A 23,032-nucleotide genomic window follows, 5' to 3' on the forward strand; every position below is an offset into this window, starting at 1 on the left:
TTGTTGCCTACTATGTGATCTTTTCTCTTGGGCAGCCATAGCAGAGTCTTAGTCTTCACTGACTTTGTGTCCAGGCTTTGAACTTCAAAAGCTGGCAAAGGAGTGGTGGTCAGACAACTGGATTCTGCTCAAATAAGAGGGATGGGGGAAGTAATTGGTAGGGTGGACTTAACTCTGATGTGGTCCTTTCCCACCAAGCTGGTCACTGTATTAGAGTGGTAGCTCTGACTTGCACAGCCTGGCTATTATCCATCCAGGAAGCACAAATGGCTGCATTGACTATCAGGGGGAGTGCCAACTTCTTGCATCTCCTTGTGTACCCCATCCTTGTCCATCAGCAAGCGTGGATGGGGAGCTGCTTCATCACACGTGGTTGTCTTTCTGCTTGGATTAACTCCTCTTCTCTGCTTTCTTGCAGACATGGCTAATCTGTCTCTCCACGATCACGATGGTTCCAGCGGCGCCTCCGATCAGGACACTTTGGCTCCACTCCCCCACCCAGGAGCTGCACCCTGGCCTATGGCTTTCCCATATCAGTATCCACCGCCTCATCCATACAACCCCCACCCCGGCTTCCCTGACCCGGGCTACAGCTACGGAGGGGGCAGTGCAGGCAGCCAGCACAGCGAAGGTGAGTGAAAAGGACTAAAATACGCCTGCAGGTGGGCAGATGCCCTGTTCAGCACAGGGAAGCAGCAGGAAAAGGCTGTGTGGGAAACCAGAGCAAAAGCCATCTCGGAAGGGTTGTGGGACTGTTGAAAGGAGACTGAGAGCACGGGCTGTGCTGGCAGGTGGCTATGCTGCAGCGTGCTGTAGTCCCCTCGTGGCTAGAGGAGCATCCTTTCTTCCTGGCTTGTCCGAGCTGTCACCTAACCCTGCCTTGTGTGCTTCGCAGGGAGCCGGAGCAGCGGTTCCAATCGCAGCGGCAGCGAGAGGAGGAAGGAGAGAGAGAAGACCGGGGAGTCCAAGTCAGGCGGCAGCGGGAGTGAGTCGGACCACACCACGAGGAGCAGCATGCGGCGCGAGCGCGCGGCCAGCGAGCGCTCGGTGCCGGCCAGCCAGCACAGCCAGCGCAGCCAGCACTCCCTGGCTCACAGCATCCGCAGCCACCACAGCCAGCAGTCGTATGGGCCGCCCGGCCTCCCCCCTCTCTTCAGCCCCCCCATGTTGCTGATGCCTCCACCGCCTTCAGCCATGGGCCCCCCTGGGGCGCCGCCGGGCCGTGACCTGGCCTCTGTGCCCCCCGAACTGACGGCCAGTAGACAGTCCTTCCGAATGGCCATGGGCAACCCCAGTGAGTTCTTTGTGGATGTAATGTGAAGCGCCCGTCCCCTGTCTGTCTGCCGCCCCTTCCTTTCCCCCCTCCATCCCTGTCGTTTGTCTCCTAGGACCAGGCCTGGCTTCACCCCTTGTTTTTTGGGTTTTGTTTTTTTGTTTTGTTTTTTTTTTGGTCTTGATAATGAAAAGAAAAAAAAAAAGGGAAAAAAAATAATAAATGGAACTAAACCTTGATTCTAATCCCTCCTCGAGCGGGGTGGACGGGCCTGGCAGACCTGCTGGGTGCTGCCAGCCCATCCCGCCACCAGACTTGTGTATTGCCGATGGTAATTCCCTCCTGCCGTCCTCTCTAACCCCATTAATCCGCATCCGTCCCAGCGCCCTGTGCTGCTTGCCCGTGTGTTGCTGCTGCTTGGTCCTTCCACCCTAAACATCTCTTCTTTCTTTTCACCCTTTTGTGTTTCTTCTATCAAGCAGCAAAGAATTACGGGGTGTTTGACTTTCTCTGAGCCTGCCGCCCGTAGGGGGGAGAGCTGGAGCGTGGCGTGGCCCGACAGGAGGACACGGAGCTCCAAGGGCGCTGGGCACACATGGCGCTGAAGATGGCTTCTTTCCTCCCCCTTGCGGAAGACTCCCTGCCCTTCCCGCAGCCCCGAGAGGGGAGCAGGGACCAGCCTTATATATGCGTTTTAAATCCCGTTGTAGTTGCCTTTTGGCTAATGCATGAATGTTCCAGGGCTTCAGTGCCTCCGGGGAGTGGAGAGATGCTGCCACTTCCCTCTTGCCTCCTGTCTCTTGCCCACACATTGGGCCAGGTGCAAGCCTGGCACTGCCCCATGGCAGAACCCTCCTTCCCCTTGCCTGGGCCGCCAGTCCCGGGGCTGGGGCTGTCCCTCTGTGTTCAGCCCGGAGCGGCGGAGGGTGCCTGCACAGTCTTGTGCTACTCGGGGCCCTGCCCTGGGGTACTCGGGGGGGATTTAAGGGCAGAGTTCCGCTCCCTCTGTCCTGCTCTTTGCCCTTCTGCTTGCGACACTTTGCCCTTCTGCTGCCCGTCCCGTTTGTAGGGGCTGTCCCGTGCCTGGGGCTGGGTGGCAGCTGTGGCCTTCTCCCTTGTGCGGCTGCGCAGCAATGTGACGTCTTCAAGGGCCTGGATGGCATTAGAGGGACACAAATGGTTCACTTGCGCTCTTTGGGGAAAGGTCCTATGAGGGGCCCGAGTCTGCCTCCCCCTCTGCCCAGCGCCAAGCGTGGCCGGCCGGGCTGCTGGGAGGGATGAGGCGCTGGGACGGAGCTGGGACAGTCCTGCTCCCTCTGGGCTGGGAACGGTGTCAGCAGGAGCTCCCCAGGGAGGGTGGCTTCAGCCTGGACTGCGGCCTCTGGGCTGGGAGCCTGCAGAGGTGTCAGGACAGTTGAGACCATTTGCTCTGGCGCTCCCGGCCCTTTTTCCTTTCTTGTCTGGGTACCTCGGGACGTGCCTCGGGCTGGGGGCAGCCCCTTCCCCGTACCCGGGGCCAAGCACGGTACAGTACAGACACGCTCGACCCTCGGTGCTGGGTCGCCGTGGCTTTCTCTGCAAGCGTCGCCACCTTTCGTCTGTTGTGTTTGCAGTTTTTATACGCTGGAGATTAAATGCGTTTTGCCTCTCGGGGGTCTGTGTTGCCCCTGCAGCCCCTCTGCCATGGGTTCATCTCCCCGTGACTCCCTGATGCCTCTCCTCCCCCTGCCCGCGCTCTGCCAGCCTCCCGGCCCCTGTCTCGGCTGCTGCCTGTCCCCAATCTCCCCCCTGCCCCACGGTGGCACCCAGCCGCCTCCCCAGCCACCGCTCATGCCCTTGCCCTACCCTGCCCGCTGGGTTTTATAAAAACAAAACCAATCTCCTTGTTTTTATTTATAAACATAGTTTTATTGGACTCCTGCCTTGTGTTGGGTTTTTTTTTATGTATTTATTTTTTTCGGCCTCCTTTTCTGCCCTCCTGCCCTTCGCTCTGCAGCGCGACCCCCGCCGGCGGAGGGTCCCCTGTGCCCCTTTTCCGCCCGCCCCTTCCCGGGCTGCCGGGGGCTGCTGCGGCGCCACCCGGCGCCGTCCCCGGCTTCCCTCTGCCGCCGCCCCGCTGCGGGGCCTGCCTTCGGTGCTCCCCGTGTCCGGCGGGCGCCGGGGGGATGGGAGAAGCGGGGACAGGCCTGACAGGGGCGCTGGGTGCAGCCTCCCGGGCGCAGGCGAGCCGCGGGGGCCGGTGCGCGGGGCCTGCGGTGCTGGGCCCGTAGGAGACAGCGGCCCGCGGTGGCGTCGGGCCTCCGCGCGGGGAAGAGCCGCCTCCCCGCCCGGAGCACGCCTGTGCCCGACGGGCGGCCCCCGCGGAGGCGGGGGAGCCCCAGGCCCGGAGCAGCCGCTCGCCCCCCGCGTGGGCCCGGCTGTGCTCCCTCGCCCGCCCCGGACTACAGCTCCCAGCGCGCACCGCGCCGAGGGACTACAGCTCCCGGCAGCCCCCGCGCGCGGCCCGCCCGCCCGGCGCCGCCGCGGACGCCCCGCCCCGCCCCCGCGGTGGCGCATGCGCTGCGGAGGCTCTGCAGTGATAGGGGGGGCGCGGAGGGACGGGGGGGGGGGTGGCGGCCGCCATCTTGGGCGCTGGGCAGTGAGCGGCGGCGGCGGGCGGCGGCAGGTGAGGTGCCCAGGGCCGTCCCCCCGCTCTGCGGCGGGGCGTGCGGCCTGCTTCCCTTCTCCGGGCGGCCTCCTACGACGGGGCGCGCTCCGCGGCCGCGCCCGGGCGCTGGCCGGGCTGCGGCGGGTGGCGTCTCCCTTGGCGCTGGCGGGGGTCCGCGGGCCTACCCCGCGGGGCGCGGCCTTGACAGGCTTCGGGGGGCCCTGCCGCAGGGCGAGGTCTGCCGCCGCCCGTCCTTGAGGAGGGGCGCGGGTGCCCCCCGCAGCCGCGACGGGGGGAAGGGGCGCTCCCCCGGGTGGGCTTTTCCTCAGCCGCCGGCGCGGGGGGCGCCGGGCGACCCCAGCCCCGCCGGGGCTGGCCCATCCGCTCGCACGTTGCTTGGGGTTGACGGAGCTTATGAATTGTTTCTGTTAATTAGCTCTCTGTCTGGAATAGCGGGGGTGGCAGCCCTGCGGTGCTGCACCGGGCGAGGGTGGGGACGGTGAGGCTCTGTGTGGCACAGGGCGCCCGGGGAGGGCCTGCCCCGATGTGCTGGGTCAGCCCGGGCAAAGGTCCCGCAGTCAGATCGGGCAGGAACTTCCCCTAAGATGATCCTCCTGCGCTAGTGATAGAGACGTGAATTAGCTCGGTCACGGCTTGCACCCTCCGGCTTCCTTCCTGGAAAACCTGCTGAGGCAGAACGTAGTCCTGCTGATGCTGAACCGTGCGTGTTCTGAGGCTTAAAACGGGCTCTTATCCAACGGCTCTTCTAGATGCATTTCCACTTCCATTCTTCCCTGGGCTGGGTTCTTGGATTCAGTAAAGCTGCAGGAAATGCAGCCTTTGCTTATCGTCCAGTGCAGTTGACTGCTCTCCCCACTAGGAAGTTACTTGCTTTTGATCTAGTCTTCTCCCCATAAGCTGTGTGATTCTATGGTCTGTTTTCTGCTTGCTTTAGTATGACAAAGCTGCTACCAAGTTTTAGCCTCAGGCTGCCAAAATCCAAGCCTGGAACTTTCCCAGGTAGGTGAGTCTGGGTGGCCTCTGTGGCTCGGAAGCCTAGGTATTGCAGGTTTCTGACTGCATGTGGGCTCATGTGTCTTCTTGGGCAACATTTGTTTGAATGCTATCAGAGCTGTAGCTACTGTTTTTTCCTGTAGTAAAAGCTGTACTTGTCCCTGCGAGTTTTGCTTGGAGGGACAGTCTCTAATCTGAAGAGATGCTGCCAAGCTGCCTACTTCCATATTTTCCCTGTCAGAAGGGAGGCATCACTTCTCTTCTGTAGGAAGTGCCATGTTACTGACATCTAGTGACAGAGATACCTGGCGTGCTTTGGGCTGCAAACTGGCCACGTTTTCTTTCAGGGACAGCATTTGAGAGATCCTTGAAGGGTATGGATGCTGCTCTCTCCAGAGAGAGCACAGTTCTGGCCTTTGAAAAGTTGAGTCTTGAGGCTGTGAAGGGTTACATCTTGAGTTCTTTTCAGCACAGATGACTGGAAATGCACTCTGGTTTGTTAGTATCTCATTTTTTTGATGGAACAGGAACAATCACTAAACAAAATGGGCTTTGTAAAGAAACTTCCTGTGATCCTAGTTGCACTTTTCTTGTCTCATCCATACATCAAGAAATGGTAAAGCCAAGACTGTCTTGCAGCACATCTTGCTCTGTTTTTCTAAGCTTATGCTACTAAAGACCATTAGAGTATTTAAAGGCTGCTCTTAGGATTAACTAGAGGATGGACAGAAGTACAGCCTGGGGTGCCAAAATATAATTGGTCTGTATGGCAGAGTCAGCTTTTCTCCTTTAGTGAATGACCTACAGAGTCAAAAGTTACTAGCAAGCCGTATATTATTTTGATCCCAGCGGGAAGTTGGCAGCTCAGCTAAAAGCTTGCAGGCTGAGGCACAGAATGTGAAGTGCAGTTATCTGCTTATGGTAGTAGTAGAGAGAGAAGTACTGGCAAGTCAGGGCACCTAGACCATTACTGGTCCGCAGAATATAAGCGGGTTACTCAAAATCCAGTCCCCCTCACTAACCTCTTCTGTTAGAAGATGAACAGAATGCACGTCACTGTTCAGGTTGCTAGCTCAAGAGTGAAAAACAAGTAGAAGTTGTTGCAGACTGCATTTAAAACTGCCTTGGAAGAACTGGTAGAAATGGAAGAAGGCATTGGGGCCGTTCAGATAAGGTTGGACGCAAAATAAGGTGGAGAGGTGTGTTAAACGCTGTTCCTGTGATGTTTTACCAGAGTAAGGGAGCTTCTCGTGTTTTCTTGTGTCAGTTTTTCTCTCTCGCTACCCTTCAGACTCGCTGTGTGCAGTGTGGCACGCAGAAGTAGACTGTAGGAGGACAGCCTGGTAAGAGCTGGACGTGCTCCTCTTCCTGCCTACTGGTTATGGGGATTTATGGGATTGGGTTTAAAATAGGAACGGTTTCTCTGAAACTGATGGGTTTATCTCAGTAGCTCTTTAGCTCACAGTATGCCTCTTAATTAAATTATGCAGCCTGTCTTCCCCAGGATGAAGCAATTGGAGCTACTCTTGTTTAAAACCAGGCGCAGCCCATGGCCTTCTGGAAAGTGGCTAATGCAGCCCTCTAAGCAAAGCTTAGATGCTCGGATTAGCTGATGGGGTGATGACATTGGTGTAAGCCTTAAGCCTTTTGGTTTGATAATGGCTAGCGCTAGCCTGAAAGGACTGGTTTTCTGAATAACTCCACTTTGCCAGAGCAGCCTGACTAATCCCCCTCCTGCTTCAACTCTTGTCACTTGTCCAAGATCATACTGATTTCTGGAATGCAGAAATCGTTACAGTTGGTGATTTACCCTCAGCCCGCTGGGTGAGAGCTGCGATACCTCTCCTGTTTTCTTCCTGGATGAGAACTCTAGCAGCTAATGTACCTTGAACTGCTTAGTTAGATAAGCTCATTAATGCACAGAAGTCTTACTTACTGTTAAGTCAGAACCCAAACTTTCTTTTAATAGACTACTAAATGGGTTGGTTGCTTTACACCAGCTTATGAACTGACTTGTGATTGCTGTTTCCTAGATGTGCTGTGTAGATTAGAGAAATAAGCATTCCTGTTTTCACTCAAACTAAGTGATGTCTGTGCTGTGGGAAACTTATGTCCCCTTAATGGGAGTGACAAAGCCCAGAGCAGCCGGGTCTTGGGCTCACTACTGATTGTCTTGTGTTTATTCGTACCTTGGTGGCACAGGAAACTCGATGAAGCAAACAGCTTGTCTGACAGTGGGCAAAGTGGCTTTGCAGGTGAGCAGGGGTCTCCTCAGCTCTGCTGGTCAAGCCTCGGTGGCTTGCTCTGCCGGCGGCTGAGTTTAAGGTAACTGGTAGACCATGTTGCGTGCTTGTTTTCACCACCTGTAGTGCCAGACTCTTTTCTGGAGAGGTATCTCTGCAGTCAGAATAGCAGCCACGCAGCTGGCGCAGTAAAATACAGCTGATCCCAAAGGTGTGTTCCGAAGTGAATGGACAAATGCACTCGGTGCTATCAGGAGGTGGCCAGTGCTCGCCGGGTGCTGAGGCTGTTGGTGCTTGGGTGGTAATGTGAAACTGGTGTTATGCTGTTAGGGACAGTGTAGGAGCTCCTGTGCCTGCTGTCAGGCTGCTCTCAAGCATTCATTCCTGAGCTGCAGTGTTACCACTGCGCCTCTGAAGAGAGAACGCCGAGGGCTTGCTGAGCAGGTCTGCTGTGATAATGGCCGGGCCTAACTCGAGAGCTCAGCGGCTTCTGCACTGAACTTAAGTGGTGCATTTTCTTCTTTCCTGAGGCACAAATACCAATATACGCTCAAGTTTATGGTGGTTCCTGTACTGTTAGGCTGTAGGGACACTGCTAATGACACGCTTCCCCTGACAATGCCGTATCTCTTGCCTGGATGTCAGGCTGTAGTTACTGCAGCCACGTTGCCTCCTACCACTGCAGGAAACTAACAGTTTTTCCTAAGCAATGAATTTGAGCAGATCAGCTTCTTTTTCTTAAATGTTTTTTTTTTCATTTGTGCAAATACAGTTGCAAAAGGCAGGCAACTGTGTTCCAAAGTTTGTGGTGTAGGTTGAAGCTACTGCTGTTCCTGCTGGTGCAGGGAAGGATTAATGGTCTGTGTAGCGTCACCTGAAAGGCTTCAGGTTATGGGACAAATGTATTGGAAAAAGTCAGTTGTTTAAATGCCTGTATATCTGGGATTTAGGCTAGAATTCAGCTTTGTCTTTCGTACCGTGATGAACAGATGACTGTGGTACTGCAGTGGTGTGTTGTTACTGGTGTGATGCTGTGGCTTCTCAAGCGGAGAGACCACGGGAGGCTGATGCACTGGACAAAGACTGGAGAATCGGTGCTGTTTGCTGTGGTGTTTCTGTAAGAGCTGATGCAGATACAAATCAGCCACTGCAGAGAGAACGAACTATGCTTGTTAATCCATTCCTACCTCGGCCTTGTTGAGCGCCCTGCTCCACGTTGTTCACTTTTCTAGGTCGTGCTAGGTCAGAATCCATGAGGAGGCAATGGAAATAGAAGGCTGGGCTCTTGCATGCTGCAGGAGGGAGCTGCTGAATCTTCACTTGATAAATGCAGGTTTAATGCATCATCTCGCTAGGTAGCTCCTAGTTCATCCCAGAACGTGACACTGCTGACGGCCCAGCGACAGGATCCTGCTGCCTGAGCCCGTGCTCCTGGCTGCACCCATGCACTCAAGTGCGTGGCACAATGTGGGTCTGAAAGGGCAGAGTCTGATGGCTTTTGGAGAACCACCTGTCTTTAGGTCAGAGCTAATAGATAGAACATTTTCCATCTATGGTAGAATCAGTGGACAAAAGCAGGTTTTGAGATTCTGTGTTTTATTCCATCCTTATCTTTCTCTGGACCCTTGGTTATGGTGTGCAGCTAACCTGCTGCAGACTGGCTTCTGCGGCTTCGTCTACAGTGTTGTGATGACTTGAGAGAGGGATGCTCCCTAATGCCCGTTCCCTGCGCAGCGACGTGATTTGAGAGGAGTGTGCGTGATTCTTTTAGGAGGGCACACATTCCCACGTCAGTCATCGCAGGCACAGCTAATCTTGCTGCTTTTCAGTTATGTAACTGCTGAAATGCATTCAAATCCGCATTTCGGTTTTAAACACGTTTCTTTTTTTGTAGCTGGCTGTCTTAATGTTGTAACTTTGCCAGAGTTGCTATAAAGGTGTATCTTAATGCTCTCATTTTCACTTGAGTGAATTGGCATTTTGGAAAGGCATTTCCATGTCGCCTTAACTCCTGTTGGGTTTATAAGTGTGTATAAATAATGTGGTCTGCCTATGATGGTCCTCATGATCCTTTTCCTTTCTATTTATGGGTTGAAATAGAAGTATATGGGAATGCAAGTACTTGGCAGCAGGGTAGGAAGTGTACTAGCCTTAGGTATTTGTGGGAGCAGCATTCAGATGTTGGGTCTCACTCCCACCCCGGTAGCTAGCTGCTTGAAGAACGCAAAGTGTATCAGGAGAGGTCTGTTGTTCCTAAATTAAGGTGATTAGTCACCAGCTGGTGTGAATTACACATATATGTGGATCTTCTCTTTACCTTAACTAGAATAAATTCATCCATACTATAACTAGAAAACTGGGCTGTAGCTCGCAGCGTGGAGCGGGTCGCCATATGTTCAAGCTAGTGAAACAGAAGGAGCAGAGCTGCAAAGTTCTGAAAATGCAGTTGATGGACCATTAACTCACAGGATTCAGCTAGAGTCAGCTTGGGTTTCCAGAGGCACTTAGTGATAAACAGTTGAAGAAGTGATGGGCTTTGCTCTTAAACTGTGTCTTGCAAAGAGCTATTAGCCTGAGAAAGCTCAAAAACAGTGTAGGGCAAGTTCCCTAGAAAAGGCTGAGTGTGGAGAGGAGCAGAATGAGTCATTGAAAACTGATTGAGCAATGCTGGGACGCTTTCTGAGTCATGTCGCTTATACACAGTGAGCAGATGAACCCATCTCCTGTGGAGGATTTCTTGTTATGGGGCCTTCTGATTCCAGCAGCCGTGAGTCACTGAATGTCAGTCTGAAATTAATTAGAGACCCGTTCTCCGCAGTTCTTAACCGTTGCAAGCACTAGGATCTTTCATTTTCAAAGCTGATCTGAAAACTATTCATTATTTAAAAACGTATGGAAGATCATACAGAGTCTGAACTGTACTACTAAAAGCCTCAGTCTAGTTGCAGTGTAACCTTGAAATAGTTGAAACAAGTATCTGTGAAACTTGTACCAAAACACAAATGAGGATCAAAACAAAGCAGGCTTATTTTCACAGCAGCCGCTTCAAGGAGAGCCATTGTCATCTTAAAGAGCCATTCTTCTTGCTGAGCTTTAAGCAACTTTCTTTTGCATGCTGCCCTTTGTATGGCTTTCCTCTCATCTGTTCATATCTCTCTGGGCTAGTCATTCTACCTCTTGAGTTTCCAGCTGTGTGGACATGCTCCCATTAGCTGGTGGAAGTAATTCTGTATAGGGAAGGAGTGTGGTCACGCTGATCTTGTTTCTAGGAGGGATGTAGTGCAGGGCTTGAGCAGAAGACCGGAATGTTGTGTTCCCTGAGCTTCTACTGTGGGCAGACCTGGTGAAGGCTGAGTGAGAAGGACACTGCACCAAACCCAACTTGCTGTGAGCTGTGTTGATGCCGTTCTGCTACCAGTGCTTCTGGTGCTTGGAATTCTTCAAGATGCTGGGCTGCAGAAGTCAAGCAGAGCAAGGGAGATCTGCTTATAATTGTGTTAAATACGTGTGCGCTCAAGACCTCTTTGGTTCCTGGGGGCATTAGATGGGAGCGCAGCAAGAGGCTTATATTGTGTGTGCCACTCAGCTACTCCAGAGACCTGACAGATAGCTGGTTCCGTTGGGTTGGTCATCTAAAACTGTTTCCTCTATTTGCTGTCCTCAGCCCATGTGACTTTGCTCGGTACCTGCAAACACACTACCAGTTATCTGACACAAATAGTCAGGTAAATTGCACTTAAGTGGGACTTCAGGTTTAATCCGTAGAGCTGGAGAATTGAGGGGTTTTCAGGCCTGAGGAGACTCATAACTGTCATGGAGGCAAGCTGCCGCTCCACATGAAATGACGCTAGCGGTATCTCCCTGGTATGTTTATGCTGGTAGGCTGCCATTGTAAAACAAACTGGCAGAATGGTCCTGATTTTGTAGCTAAATCTGTAGTAAGTGAACCTGCTGCCTCAAGTGCTAACCAGGGGTTCGCGCAGCACAGAGCCAGCCGCTCTCTGACTTTGAGCAAGCTGTTCAATATGGAGTTGCGTTACCAGTGTAGCGTGGCTAGTATGCATCAGCTGGTTGGTGGCTGATCTTCCTGCACGCTCCTGTCTCGTAGCAAATGAGAATTTGCAATAAGAGCAGCCCTGGTCTGTAGTCATGGCGGGGCGTGTGTGTGTAGATATGAGGGTATTCAGAGTAGTAAGGGCAGAGTAGGTCAGAAATGGCATAGAGGTGCAGTGGTGGGACTATAAAATGTCACACTAAATTCAAGGTACATAAATGCACAGTGGTGCATATAGCAGGTAGGTGGATTAGGGAGCGAAGGCAATTCTAGCTTCACCTGTAAATGTCATTCATCACCTTGAAGACTGAATTCAGTGTGATCTTGGAGTTATGATAAACGATGAAATCGTTAGCTTCTTGCTCAGTGGTGGTTTAAAAATGTAAGTTAAGTATGGAGATCCACTAGGAAATGATCAAAGCAGGGTATGTATGATTGTCATATTGTCTATATCATGGTTTGCTTACATCTTGAATAACGTGCAGTTTTGCACTCACTTCCAGCAAGAAAACGTTTAGAGGAAGGCTCTGAGAAAGACTGAAGCATAAAGCAGTTTCCTTGTGAAGAGCAACCGAGTAAGGTGGGCACGTCTCATTGTGGGAAAGGGGCAGTGGAGATCTGCAAAATCCTGTGTGGCCTGGAGATAGAGTACGGGGGCGAGTTCTTAATTGTTTCTTCCTGCACTTGAACTAGAGGCCATTAAACAAAGCTGGGGGAAAGAAAAAGCAGGCTTAAAACAAAAGGGAGGGTGTTTTGTACAGTGGTTGTAAAACTGTAGACTTTTTTTTTTGCTGTGGGATCTTGCTGATGCAGATGTTCGCGAGGAAACTGGACAAATACTTTAAAAAGATTTATTGAGACTTCTGAGGTAAATGAGACATTGCAAGAGGATCTCCTGGGGAGTGTTGTCTTGACCTGTCCTTACTGTTGTCTGACTGTCCCTTCGTCGCTGACGTCAGAGCCAAGACCCTGAGCTAACGGATCTGCAGTATGACCCAAAGTAGCTATTAAATGTGCAAATGAAGCTGGTTAGGAGCTAACTGTGTGTGGAAAATTTGAAGCCTGAACTCAGCTCCCAGTGTATCTGTGTAAGGAAGAAGTCTAGCATTTCTCTGCATTGACAAAGAATTTTTTAAAAACCAAAAGCACTTTAATCATGCTGCTTCTACTCTCCATTTAACATGTTTTTACTGACATATAGGATAAGCAAGCAGTTGACTCTGCTGCCTAGTACTGCGATGCAGTTAAAAATGCTGATATTTTTGCCTGTAACTTAAGTGAAGCTATTACAGAATATGTTCTAACCTAACATAAGAGAAGGCATAGCCTCGTTATCTCAATCAACATTTAAAGTTTGTAGATCTTCCGAAGAGAAAGCTTTTAATTTCCAACATAAAGCTTGGTCAGCAGTCTTCTATGTATTTTATAGTAATGTAGTAAATATTCAAATCAGGGCTTTTTCAGAAAGCAATTGGCTTGTCATGCTAAGCAAGAGGCTTTGTCTTACGTGTGATGTCTGTCTGATCCTATTGCTCATCAAAGCAGACGTTTCCTTTATGCTAAAAATAGTGAAACAAATAAGCAGCATTAAACCCAAGAGGAAGATTATTATTTTTTTTAAGATTAGGATGTGCTTTCTAGGAATCTTCTGGAAAGGGTTTGTGGGATTCATATGATCCAGCTTTGCCAGTTGCATAAGCTTCCAGGAAACTATTCTGTACAATGTGAGTCTTAAAGAGGATGCAGGAGCTCGTCTTCACCTTTGGTGGCAACAGTCCATATCTGAATGTGGAAGCCAGCACTGCAGCAGTCTGAAAAGACATCCATGTCTCCTATCTGGAATGAAAAAATACTAATTAGGAAAGAATTTCCTAGAGTGGATGACAAGTTGCTTTCATTGTCATAATGATACTTTTTTTTTTTCATCATTTGGCCTGTGTGAATGACCTTTCAAATGTTTGCTGAATTACAGCTTCAGTATCTGCCAGGCTTGCTGGGCAACTGCATTCAGATACTCTCCACGTTTTGGGTTGTAGCCCTGCACGTTACCTTTCGGTGACCTCCAGCATGCCACACGTGTTAGGGCCATGTATGTTCCATGTAAGTAGCCATGAGTCTGTGTACAGCCACTTTCTTATATTTGGGAACCCGGTTTTGTTCTGTTGACCAACAGGATTGTCCCAGGGTGGTGGCCTTGCTGCCAGCTGCACTGTGTGGCCTCAGTCCCCTGTGTGGGACCCTGAGCAGCTACAGAAGCTTTTCCCGCTCTGTAGCTGCACCGGAGTCTCAGGCTGGGTGCTGCCTCTGTCTTAATAGGCTGGTTGCAGAGTTTTATCCTGCATGTAAATGAAATACTTGTGTCCTGAAGTTATGAAGTGTCACTAATGAGAGTGGAAGAAAAACGTATTTGAAAACCTGTTCTGTGCGAGATGGAGTCTCAGAAATCAAAAAACGTTGATGACGGTACCACGTGAAGGCACTGACAAGTGACAGGAGGCAGCCTGTTAATAGCCAGAGACGCTCAGCCAGCAGAATGTGGGAGTAAAAGCCAGGAAGCTCACCACTGAGCTCTGGGAAGACTGCTTGTCCGTTTCTTGCTATTTTGACTTAACAGCTGACTTTTGGATTCTTTTTTTCTTTTTCCTTTTAATGAGCAGAAGCAGCTGTCTGGTAGTTGAAGACCTGTAGCAGAGAAATGTGTAATGTTACTCTCTGAGGGCTCATTAGGTGTAGCCAAAAATGGTGTAAAGGCTTGTGAAACTTAAAGTTTCTTTTTTGTTAAAAGTAGAGGCTGCACTTAAATCTTGTTCTAGCCTGGAATTGAGGTCTGTAGTAGTCCCTTCAAATAGGCAGCTACTTTAGTTTCTTGAATGTAACTTCTAGAGGATATGTTACTCTTAATACTCCAGGCTCCTACCCTGGGAGTCCTTTTGTCCCTCTGCTGTGTGTATTGCTTCTGTGTGTTTTTTTGGTGGTGTTTTTTGTTTTTGTTTTTTTTTTCCCCCCACCGACCTCTGAGGTGATCTGAGGGTAGGTCAAGGTAACTTCATTTTTGCTGTGCTCCTGAGCAAACGCATATCGGTTCGCTGTCAGCATCTGTCTCTAGGCTCGCCTCTCCCTATCCTCTCCACCCACCCCAGACAAGTGGGTGTAGGCTAACCGACCCCAACAGCAGCATGGAGATGGTTGGTTATCTACAGCTCTGCAGTGCCAAAGCTGAGAAATACCTCTGGGATCGTCCTAAGACTGGTCACGAGGCTTCCCCTGTCACAGCGGTAGTGCTTATCTAAGCCAACCAAGCAGTTGCCAGAGGGGGTATTAGGACTTAGACCTGAGTGAATAGAGTGCATACGACTACAGGAATGGGATCTGCTGAACTATCTGTCTTCTGCATCAATGTCTAGAAGCTTTGTAGCTCTCTTCAAAACAGTCTTCCTTTGAAGAAAGAGAAGATTAGCAGTTTAAGAGGGTAACTTCTGAGGCACTAGCCCCCAGTTAAAGCGGGCTGTGGTTGAGATCTCCCACTCCAATGGCAACTTGTGGCCAGACTGCTCTCAGTTTGGACTCCAAAGTGTAACTCGGTGCTGCTTGGGATCAGCAAAGGCTGTAACATGGCTGTATTAAAAACTATGTAAAAGCGGTAATAAACCAAGGTGTACTTGCTGCTAAGAACAACCTGCTGTACAGTGATAGGCTTGGTGACATCTCAGACACTTGTGTGAACTGTTTGCAAAAAGACTTAACTGCGAGTTGCATCTGATTTGTATCTCAGTCATTGGGGAGAGAGATGCTTTATAGTAGAAATGAAGGGTCTTTGATTTACTTGTAGCTTCAGGCCTGTGTTTTTTTCCTCACATTCATGGGATAGGCCAGGTACCACTAATACTTGAGGCTTGACCCATCCATGCTGATGAGTGGAATAAGAAGTAAGCCTGCATCTATTTCAGCGATAATTTTAAGCTTCAGTCCTGGATACCGATTGCAGTCACATTCAGACTCTATCTTGTGTGGTAGAGGGTGCGTGGTGGCTGTATGTACTCGCTAGACCTAAGCTTGGGAAGTCACTCAGCTGGGCCTCGGTCAGGATTCCTGCGGTGGCTCCTTTGGTCTGGAACGAGGCAGTTGGTTGCCGGTGGGCTTCCTGACTGAGTCCTTGTTACGGTGTGTCCCTGAGGTTTCCGCAGCAAACACGAGGGGATGCTGATCTGGAGAGACTAGCGTGTAGTTAGGGCTTAGGTCTGTTGTGGTACATACAGTCTGTACTGTGCATTGGGAACACACACTTTTCCATATAAAATCCCAGGAGATCAAAAAGTACAATCTATAACTGCAAAAATAAGGCTACTTCCCTCCTCTCCAAAGTGAAATGCGGGCTCCAGTAGTCCTCTATAAGTAAGGAGCTCTGTACTCTCCTCTCCAGGATGTAAACACAAGGCGGGCAGCTGCTTACAGCGTCCGAGCTGCTCCCGAGTCTCTGGCTGCCCTACTGGGCCTCAGCCATGCGTGAGGCTGCCCGGGTATCACGGTGGTACCCACACCATCAGACTCTCAGGAACATCTCTGAGCATGCCCTCTGCTTCTCCCTCCCTGCAATCTGCCGGAGTTTGTTATTCCTGTGGCACCAGGACGCGTGCTGTCAGGTCCTTACCCCCACAGGTATTGACAGAATTGTCTTCTGGTTGAGGATGTGTGTGACAAAAGGTGTCTGTGTCCTGGCTAATAGCCAGCAGGTCTCAAAGTCTGTGTGTGCTGTACTGCCTGTTGCCATGCAGCCTACTGATACATGCCCTCTCCTGCTTCAGGTCTTAAGCAACATGGGAAGAGAAGACTAAAGTTCCATCATGATCGGAGGTTTATTCATCTATAATCACAAAGGAGAGGTTTTAATCTCTCGAGTCTACCGGGATGACATTGGGTAAGTGCTTCTGTTGCATCCCTTGTCTTTGCACTTCTGTCTCATTTTGGTGCAAACAACAACCCAGAGCTGCTTTGTTCTGCATTAGCTGTGCATGCATGTAAGACTGCAACTCAACTTGCTGCTCTAGGCTTAGTTAAAAAAAAAAAAGTTTGTTAAACCCTGGTCACCTGCAGGTGTTAGTAAAGGATGGCCTGCAGGCCAACTGGGACTTTCTTTTAGATCGTAGGGATCTGGCTGTTATGCCAAATGCTTCAGTAACATGGACTGCCACTGTGGGAGTCCTCCCGTCTCACTGCATTTGTTAAAACTTTATGGGAGCAGTAACGTGGGAACTGTCTGCCACGCACTATAACCAGGGCTCTGAATTAGTTTCAAACACAGATGTCTAGCATCAAGTAGAGGCGTGCAGAAGACTGTCGATGGCCTTGGAAAGTTACGTCTGCAGGCAGCCTCATAGTAACCGCAGCTGTACTTGTAAAGCTGGCGTTCTGTCCCCCGACTTTATATGGCAGCCTTTTGTGCGAAAAGCTTACATTCATTGGGTAATTAAAGTAGTGGGAAGCACTGAAAGCCTTTGGTAGACTGTAGGTGTCTCATACTTCGCACAAGTGTTATGATGCTCATTTAGACTGATCTGTACAGCCCTTAGGCTGCCAGTTCCCAGAGGGACCTTACTGAAAATACAGTGTCTTAAAGGCAGTGGACAGCGCTGTAAGGAACCCGGTACAGAGTGGTGATGCTGGCTTTCTTGCACAACACTGCTCTTCTTAGTGGGTTTTCATTAGTGTTAGGCATTAGGTGGAAGTTAGTAATTGAAGTTAACAGAGTTAAAACATGGCTGAAGCAGGGCTGTGGTATGTGTTAATTCAGAGGCCAATGAGAGAGGTTTAGGAAAAAATAGATTGGCTGGTTTAGGAAAAAATAGATTGCACCAGGTCTCCACAATGAATAGTGGTTGGATGTGCAGTGAAATAACTTGTTGCCGTGAATTACAAAAAAACTGTCAAGCCAGTCTGCCTTCAGACTGCTCTAGTCTGAAGAGTGTGTCCCTTCTGGTTATGGATTGGCTAGTGGAGGTTAAAAGTTGAGGTAGAACTGGTAGCTAGTCAAGGCTTGCACTGTTTCATTGACGGAGTAGCAGTCAACACAGTGTCTGTAATAAGGTTTCACCTAATGAGCTTTAAATCTCTTGGCTTGTTCTAAGTCAACTAAGGCAGAGTAAAGTAGCTGTTCTAAGGTTGGCTGCGTTATTCCGGAACTTCTACACAGAGCTGAGCCAAGGAAGCATTGTATTTCTGAAGCAGAGAACTGCTGGCTACAAAGTTTTGCCTCTCCTCTGCTGTACTAACTCATTTCAGTCTTGAATGCTTGCTAGCTGAAGCTCTTCAGAGCAGTTCATATAGCAGATCTGACTTTGGAAAGTTCCCCTAATGAATAGATATCACAGTGAGATAAACCAGTCTGGATTATAGGTAAATTTTGAGAATATGTTGTGTGTGGGGCTAGGGACACTGTTACTGCAGTTTCTGGTAAAAAAAAATACCTTTTTTGTGGCTTGCAAACTTAAAGTACTTAGATAGGATTGTGCTCGAATTGATGTTTATTCAAGAAGGCCTTTTGATTTAAAGGGCATTCTGGCTGTGGAGATGTACACTGGGGAGACAAGTAGTTATTTTTAATGTAGTGATCTTCTATAGCTTTTAATCTTGGCTCATTCCTCTTGCAAAGTGAGTGACTTGTATTCAGTACATGATAAAGTACTTCCTGCCAGCTGGCCAGGCAAAACTAGAAAAAGGGATTTCCTGCCTGATCCTATCTGAACTTTTTCATTTGGCAAAAAGTGCCAAAAGGATTCAAGTGTTTTCTCTAGGACTTCAGGAGTCAGTGTTCCCTTGAGTGAAATCCTCCATTCAGTTCCTGTGAAAGTGTCGTTCTTGTGACTTGTGTGGAGCTGGTGCTGGCTATTAACCAAGCTTGCTCCCCAAGGTGTTGGATTCCTTCTGAAACAGGCCTTCAAACCTGGTTTGGAATTTTTTAGATGTGTAACCTTATAAAACAAATTGTCTTAAAATGGCTGTGTCTCATCTTGGTAGTGTAATCAAGTAATCGAGAGTCTTCAGCTCTATAGCAAGCAAATGGAGTTGGATATCTGCCATTTCCTATTCTGAACACTAGCATCAATACCAGGTCTGCTTAAAAGCTTTTAATATCCTAACCTGCAGAGGGAGGTAGAGAAAAGAATAGCCATGATACTGTAGCTTGCACTCAACTTTGTAGGAGCTCTGTCTCTAACCAAAGAAACAGGCGATAGGTTTCTAGAACACTACACTGTTAATTCCTAAACGATGGATCTGAAGTGCTGATGGCTCAGCCCATCCAGCTTGTTGGGAGGTAGATTGAATGGGAAGCGAGCGTAGCTGCTGCCTGTCTTCGTGTGGGCTCCAAGTGATTGGCCCTCGGGAGTCCTTCGGTTTGGCACTTGCCTTTGGCATTCTGAAGCCTCAGCTTGTGTGTTGGGAGAGATTAAAGGTTTTCTGTGGTTATGAGAACCCCTCCCCTTGCATAGTTTAAGGGTCTAAATAAGCACACGCTAGCTCAAACGTTAATGAGCAAAGTGACAGTCAATGAAGAAACCCTTCCCTTGACTTTAAAGGCAGAAGTACCACAAAACTTGGACTTTCTTTGCTTGCAACGTAGAATGGCTTTAGTGCATGTAGTGCATCTGTCCATACAGCAGCTAGCTGCATGCATAAGCAGCCTCTAAAGAAAAAAAAAAAGCAAAGCGCTATGCATTTAATTCAGGATACCGTGGAGGGCTCTACTTGGATCTTCAAGTGCCTTGTTCTTCAGTGACGTAGTCACTGAGAGAACCTACCTGCATTTAAGAATGTAGCTATTTAATAAAAATAATCTATTTGAAACTGAGCAGCTTACATGACAAACTGCATGCACTTTAAAGGTAATAGGCATTTGGTTTCTGAGCTTCTAATACATCACTTTGGCTTCATGGCTCTTGATCCTTAAGGAAAAAGTGCAAGCTGGATAGAGCAGTGTCTGAGTCTGCAGGAGGTGCCTTATCTCTCCAGATGTGCTCCAGCTCTATCAAACTTGCTGTGTTTCCTGTTGGCTGGACCAAGCCAGAAAGCGTAAACCCAAACAGCTTCAAATGAGATGTACTCTCATAGAAATGCCCACTCAGACTTGCAGTCCTGTTCTGAGGCAGACTGGGAAGAAGATACCTGATACTTTATGGCCCCCAGGCGATGCCTCGGATTGAGGCTTGGGGTTTCTCGCCTCCAAGGCCTGCTGTATGTATTAGCAGAGCGGACTGGGTATCACTGATGTGATACGGATGCGACTCCTCTGGACTAAATGCCCAGTTAGCCCTAAACTTCAGCCAGACACAAGTCTGTCCGCACTGGCAGCCTGACCACGGCATGTCCGTGTTGTACCTTGCAAGGGCTCCATTGCTGCCACAGCTTGTTACTGCCCATCCGATGCCACCTTGGCCTTTGTGGCCAGGAGCAGGGGGAGGGGGTGCTGTTTGGTCTCTCCTTATCTCTTTGGATTCATTGTGCCTTGTGTGTGTGTTTCTAACCCTTTCTCTTGTTGCTGTCACTCCTCCTTTCTCCGCTGGCGCCATTTCTGTCCATCCCATCTCATTGGCCGCTGTAGCAATAGGTAAGAGACGCGTGGTAGGCCATGACTGGCACTGCAGAGTGGGCAATCGGTGTGCTAGAGAAGCCTTACCCGCCCGAGGCTTCTCCTCTGGCATAACCAGCCTGGCTGCTGGTTCTGGTACTAGTTCTATTGGGTTAGAACTTGAGGCTGGGAGGGCTGACGCTCCAGAAAAAGCAGAACTTTCCTTGCAAGGCTAACTGAAGGGGAGGAATGGGGCTTTTAGATACTGTTACTTTATAGCGGATTAAATTACTTTCTCATGGAAAAACTAAAGTAGTAATTAAATACTAATATAACTCAAACTTGCAAACCTTCTGGAGCAATAAAACCTGAGAAGTATTTGAAGGCCAGAATTTTGCTTATGGGGGAGCGTGTTTACTGATGAAGCTTCTACATAAGTACCCGGACCTTCAAGGAGCAAACGCTTGCTGTGGTAGCATATGTTCCTTTGAATATCTTTTGTTTTCAAACTTGGAACTGTCTGCTGGATTGTTGACAACCCTCAATGCTTATAAGCGTTTGTGTGTCCGTATCCTTGCTTGCAAGGATATTATTACTGTCTGCTCTCAAACACGATTCTGCATAGTCAGTACCATGGCCTTGATGCTGCAGTCAGAAGACCCCCTGCTCTACGTAATGTCTAAGAATGAGTAATAAAGCACAACTAGAGGAGTCTTGGCTTGGTGTGTAGACTATTGCTTTAAGTCTCAGTCTTGTCATATAAAGCACTCGGGCTTCCTTCCTGTGTTCTTAGATTTGGTGGACTTTAAGTTAATTTGGGAAGTTTATCCTGACTTGTAGCTATGGGATGAGGAAACTCTAGTGTGGAAGAGCTGGCATCCAGAATGCCACTCAGACATCAGCGTTCACCCAGGAGGGATTTGTTCCCTGTCACTAGTGTATAGACAATTTCGATTAAAGATGGCAGCAGCTGGGGAAGCTGGCACAGCACCTCTTCAGCACTGCAGAACCTCTGTCCTGTTCATGGTACCGGACCATCCTGTGCACGTAATGCAGTGCTGCTAGCACGTTGCGCAGTGGGGACCCTAAGTCCACGTGCAAGAGACCTGTTCCGAAGCCTAGCAGGCTTGAGAGGACTTGTGTAGCTGGAAAGCCAAAAACGTTCCTAATCCTGCTTGCTGCTTTGAGCCTGCCCTCCATGGTGCCCGGGGAATGGAGGTGGGATGGATCTGAGACCTCAAGCTCCCTTTGGTGGTGTACCTGGGCACTGACTTCGCTCGGATGACCCGGGCAGGTTTTGCTGTTTTTTCCTCGGTGGTATGTCTGGGAGGAACTGCCATCGACAAATACCTTGGGAGACTACAGCTTGCTTTGGGGCAAGAGAGCGAAGGCCTGGGCATGCAGAGTAGATGGTAACTAGGTGTTTAGTCAGATCTGGGCTCTTTGAGCCATAGCTGCTACTGTGTTTGTTCCCAGCTATGGCAATCAATTGTGAGCACTGGCAAAATCAATTGAAGGGAAGATTCCTTTGCCATCTGACTTCAGATGGAGGTTAGCTTCTCCTCCTGACTACAGTTACCCTGTAGTCCAAAGTTCCTTAGACGGCAGTAGCGCTCTGTCTCTCCTTTAGTTTGTGCAGAATTTAATGTCTAACCCTGCTCAGAGCCTTCACTTATCTCTCTTAGAGACATCCCCAGGCACTCCTCCTAAGTGAGCTTGGTGTATGTAGTTCAGTGTCTGTAATCACATAAGCAGAACTGTGCAGCCAGCTTGTTTTCACATACGCTGTGCTAACTCATCTTTGGTGATGATCTCGTAGGCGGAATGCCGTCGATGCCTTCCGCGTCAATGTCATCCACGCACGGCAGCAGGTACGCTCGCCTGTCACCAACATCGCCCGCACAAGTTTCTTCCATGTCAAGCGTTCCAACATCTGGCTGGCTGCTGTCACCAAGCAGAATGTCAACGCTGCCATGGTATTCGAGTTTCTTTACAAGATGTGTGATGTGATGACTGCCTACTTCGGGAAGATCAGTGAGGAGAACATAAAGAACAACTTTGTGCTGATCTATGAGCTACTGGATGGTGAGATATTTCCCTTATCTGTTATGTGATGTTGCACTTGGTTGTTCTCAAACCCTTAGGTTAGTTTGATGTAGTAATAATACTTGAAGTATTCTTAATATGTGTGAGTTCAAAATTACTTAATCTGCTTTCTAGTGCCACCTGTACTGTAGCTGTAGATGACATCTCAAGCCCATAGCCTTCTGTTGGTTGTGGCTGTGTACTTGTGTAAATGAGGCAGTTGGTACCAAACCCCAGCTTCTGAGTGGATCCTGTGTAGGTGTAGGGCTATCATTATACTGAGGTGGATAATGAGGACTATCATTAGCACCTCTAAGGCCAGCCATCCCAGCTAGTGCCCAGGTGGCTCTAGCAGTGCAGCAGTTGGTTGCCATTCTTGGGTTGCCTCTTGGATTGCCTCTTGGGGGCAGTTCTGAGGCAGAAGGAAATCGATAAAACCCAACCTGCTCTGTCCCATCCCTACCTCCCCCAGTGATGCAGCTCCAAATTTCACCATCGAATATAATACAGCGTCCCTTCAGCTGCTTGTGATATCAGCCTGCCTGTGGAGATTGCCCTTGAGCTGTCCCTGTTTCGCATAACATGAGCACTTTGTATTAGTTCTGCCGCAATTTGTTTTCCAGACAAGGCACTGCGTCTGTGTGTCCTGGGACTCTTAGCCAAGGGTCATAGTGACTGATGGTTTCTCTGTTCCCTCTGGGCAGATGAAGAGACTGCTGTTTCTCTGCTTTGGTCAGTCACTGCTGTCTCCTCATAGGCACGGGGGTAGCAAAACCTGCCAGTGTGGTGTCACTCGGTATTCAAGTTAGTGGTCTTCTCTCCCCTCTAGGTCTCTTCTGGGTTGTTCCCTTCCTCTTTGAGGGGAGTGGGTGTTAAGTGCAGTAGCCGTCTGTAGTTAACATTTGTTTCTCTCCCACACTGATCATCCTGCAGTGCCCCTACTCTGCTGGTTTGTGGGTTTTTTTAGGTTTTGATTTTTATTACATCTTCATATGAAAATCAAAACCTAAAGAAAGTGCTGTGAAGACAGATTGTTCTGCTGTTGGATAAACCCTCTTTATTGTCCTTGGGATGTTTTTTGGAAAACCTCCTCATTGCGCCCTGTGCGCATGGCTAGATTAGTTGATATTTAGTCCTGAAGTGCAGTTGTACTTGG

The 23,032-nt window shown here is 49.5% G+C and overlaps 2 protein-coding genes across 23 annotated transcripts in view; both read left to right on the forward strand.

Annotated features, from left to right (window-relative positions):
• DVL3 (dishevelled segment polarity protein 3) overlaps nucleotides 1-3,188 on the forward strand; it is a 35,304-nt gene extending 32,116 nt beyond the window's left edge. For 8 of the 20 annotated variants that reach the window (XM_074591384.1, XM_074591381.1, XM_074591392.1 and 5 more), the window contains 2 exons: nucleotides 419-631; nucleotides 896-1,512. In XM_074591384.1, the coding sequence (XP_074447485.1) occupies nucleotides 419-631; nucleotides 896-1,320 (638 nt within the window). In that variant the 3' untranslated portion in view covers nucleotides 1,321-1,512. Of the gene's footprint in view, nucleotides 1-418; nucleotides 632-895; nucleotides 1,513-1,752 lie in introns of those variants that run through there. The other 12 variants (XM_074591382.1, XM_074591376.1, XM_074591379.1 and 9 more) reach the window with 3 other exon arrangements.
• Nucleotides 3,189-3,811: 623 nt separating this feature from the next.
• Nucleotides 3,812-23,032, forward strand: part of AP2M1 (adaptor related protein complex 2 subunit mu 1) — a 29,061-nt gene continuing 9,840 nt past the window's right edge. The window contains exons 1-3 of one of the 3 annotated variants that reach the window (XM_074591398.1): nucleotides 3,812-3,938; nucleotides 16,034-16,146; nucleotides 21,611-21,876. In XM_074591398.1, the coding sequence (XP_074447499.1) occupies nucleotides 16,073-16,146; nucleotides 21,611-21,876 (340 nt within the window). In that variant the 5' untranslated portion in view covers nucleotides 3,812-3,938; nucleotides 16,034-16,072. Of the gene's footprint in view, nucleotides 3,979-11,739; nucleotides 11,812-16,003; nucleotides 16,147-21,610; nucleotides 21,877-23,032 lie in introns of those variants that run through there. The other 2 variants (XM_074591400.1, XM_074591399.1) reach the window with 2 other exon arrangements.

The sequence above is a fragment of the Larus michahellis genome, chromosome 6, assembly GCF_964199755.1.
Source record: "Larus michahellis chromosome 6, bLarMic1.1, whole genome shotgun sequence".
Classification (NCBI taxonomy): domain Eukaryota; kingdom Metazoa; phylum Chordata; class Aves; order Charadriiformes; family Laridae; genus Larus; species Larus michahellis.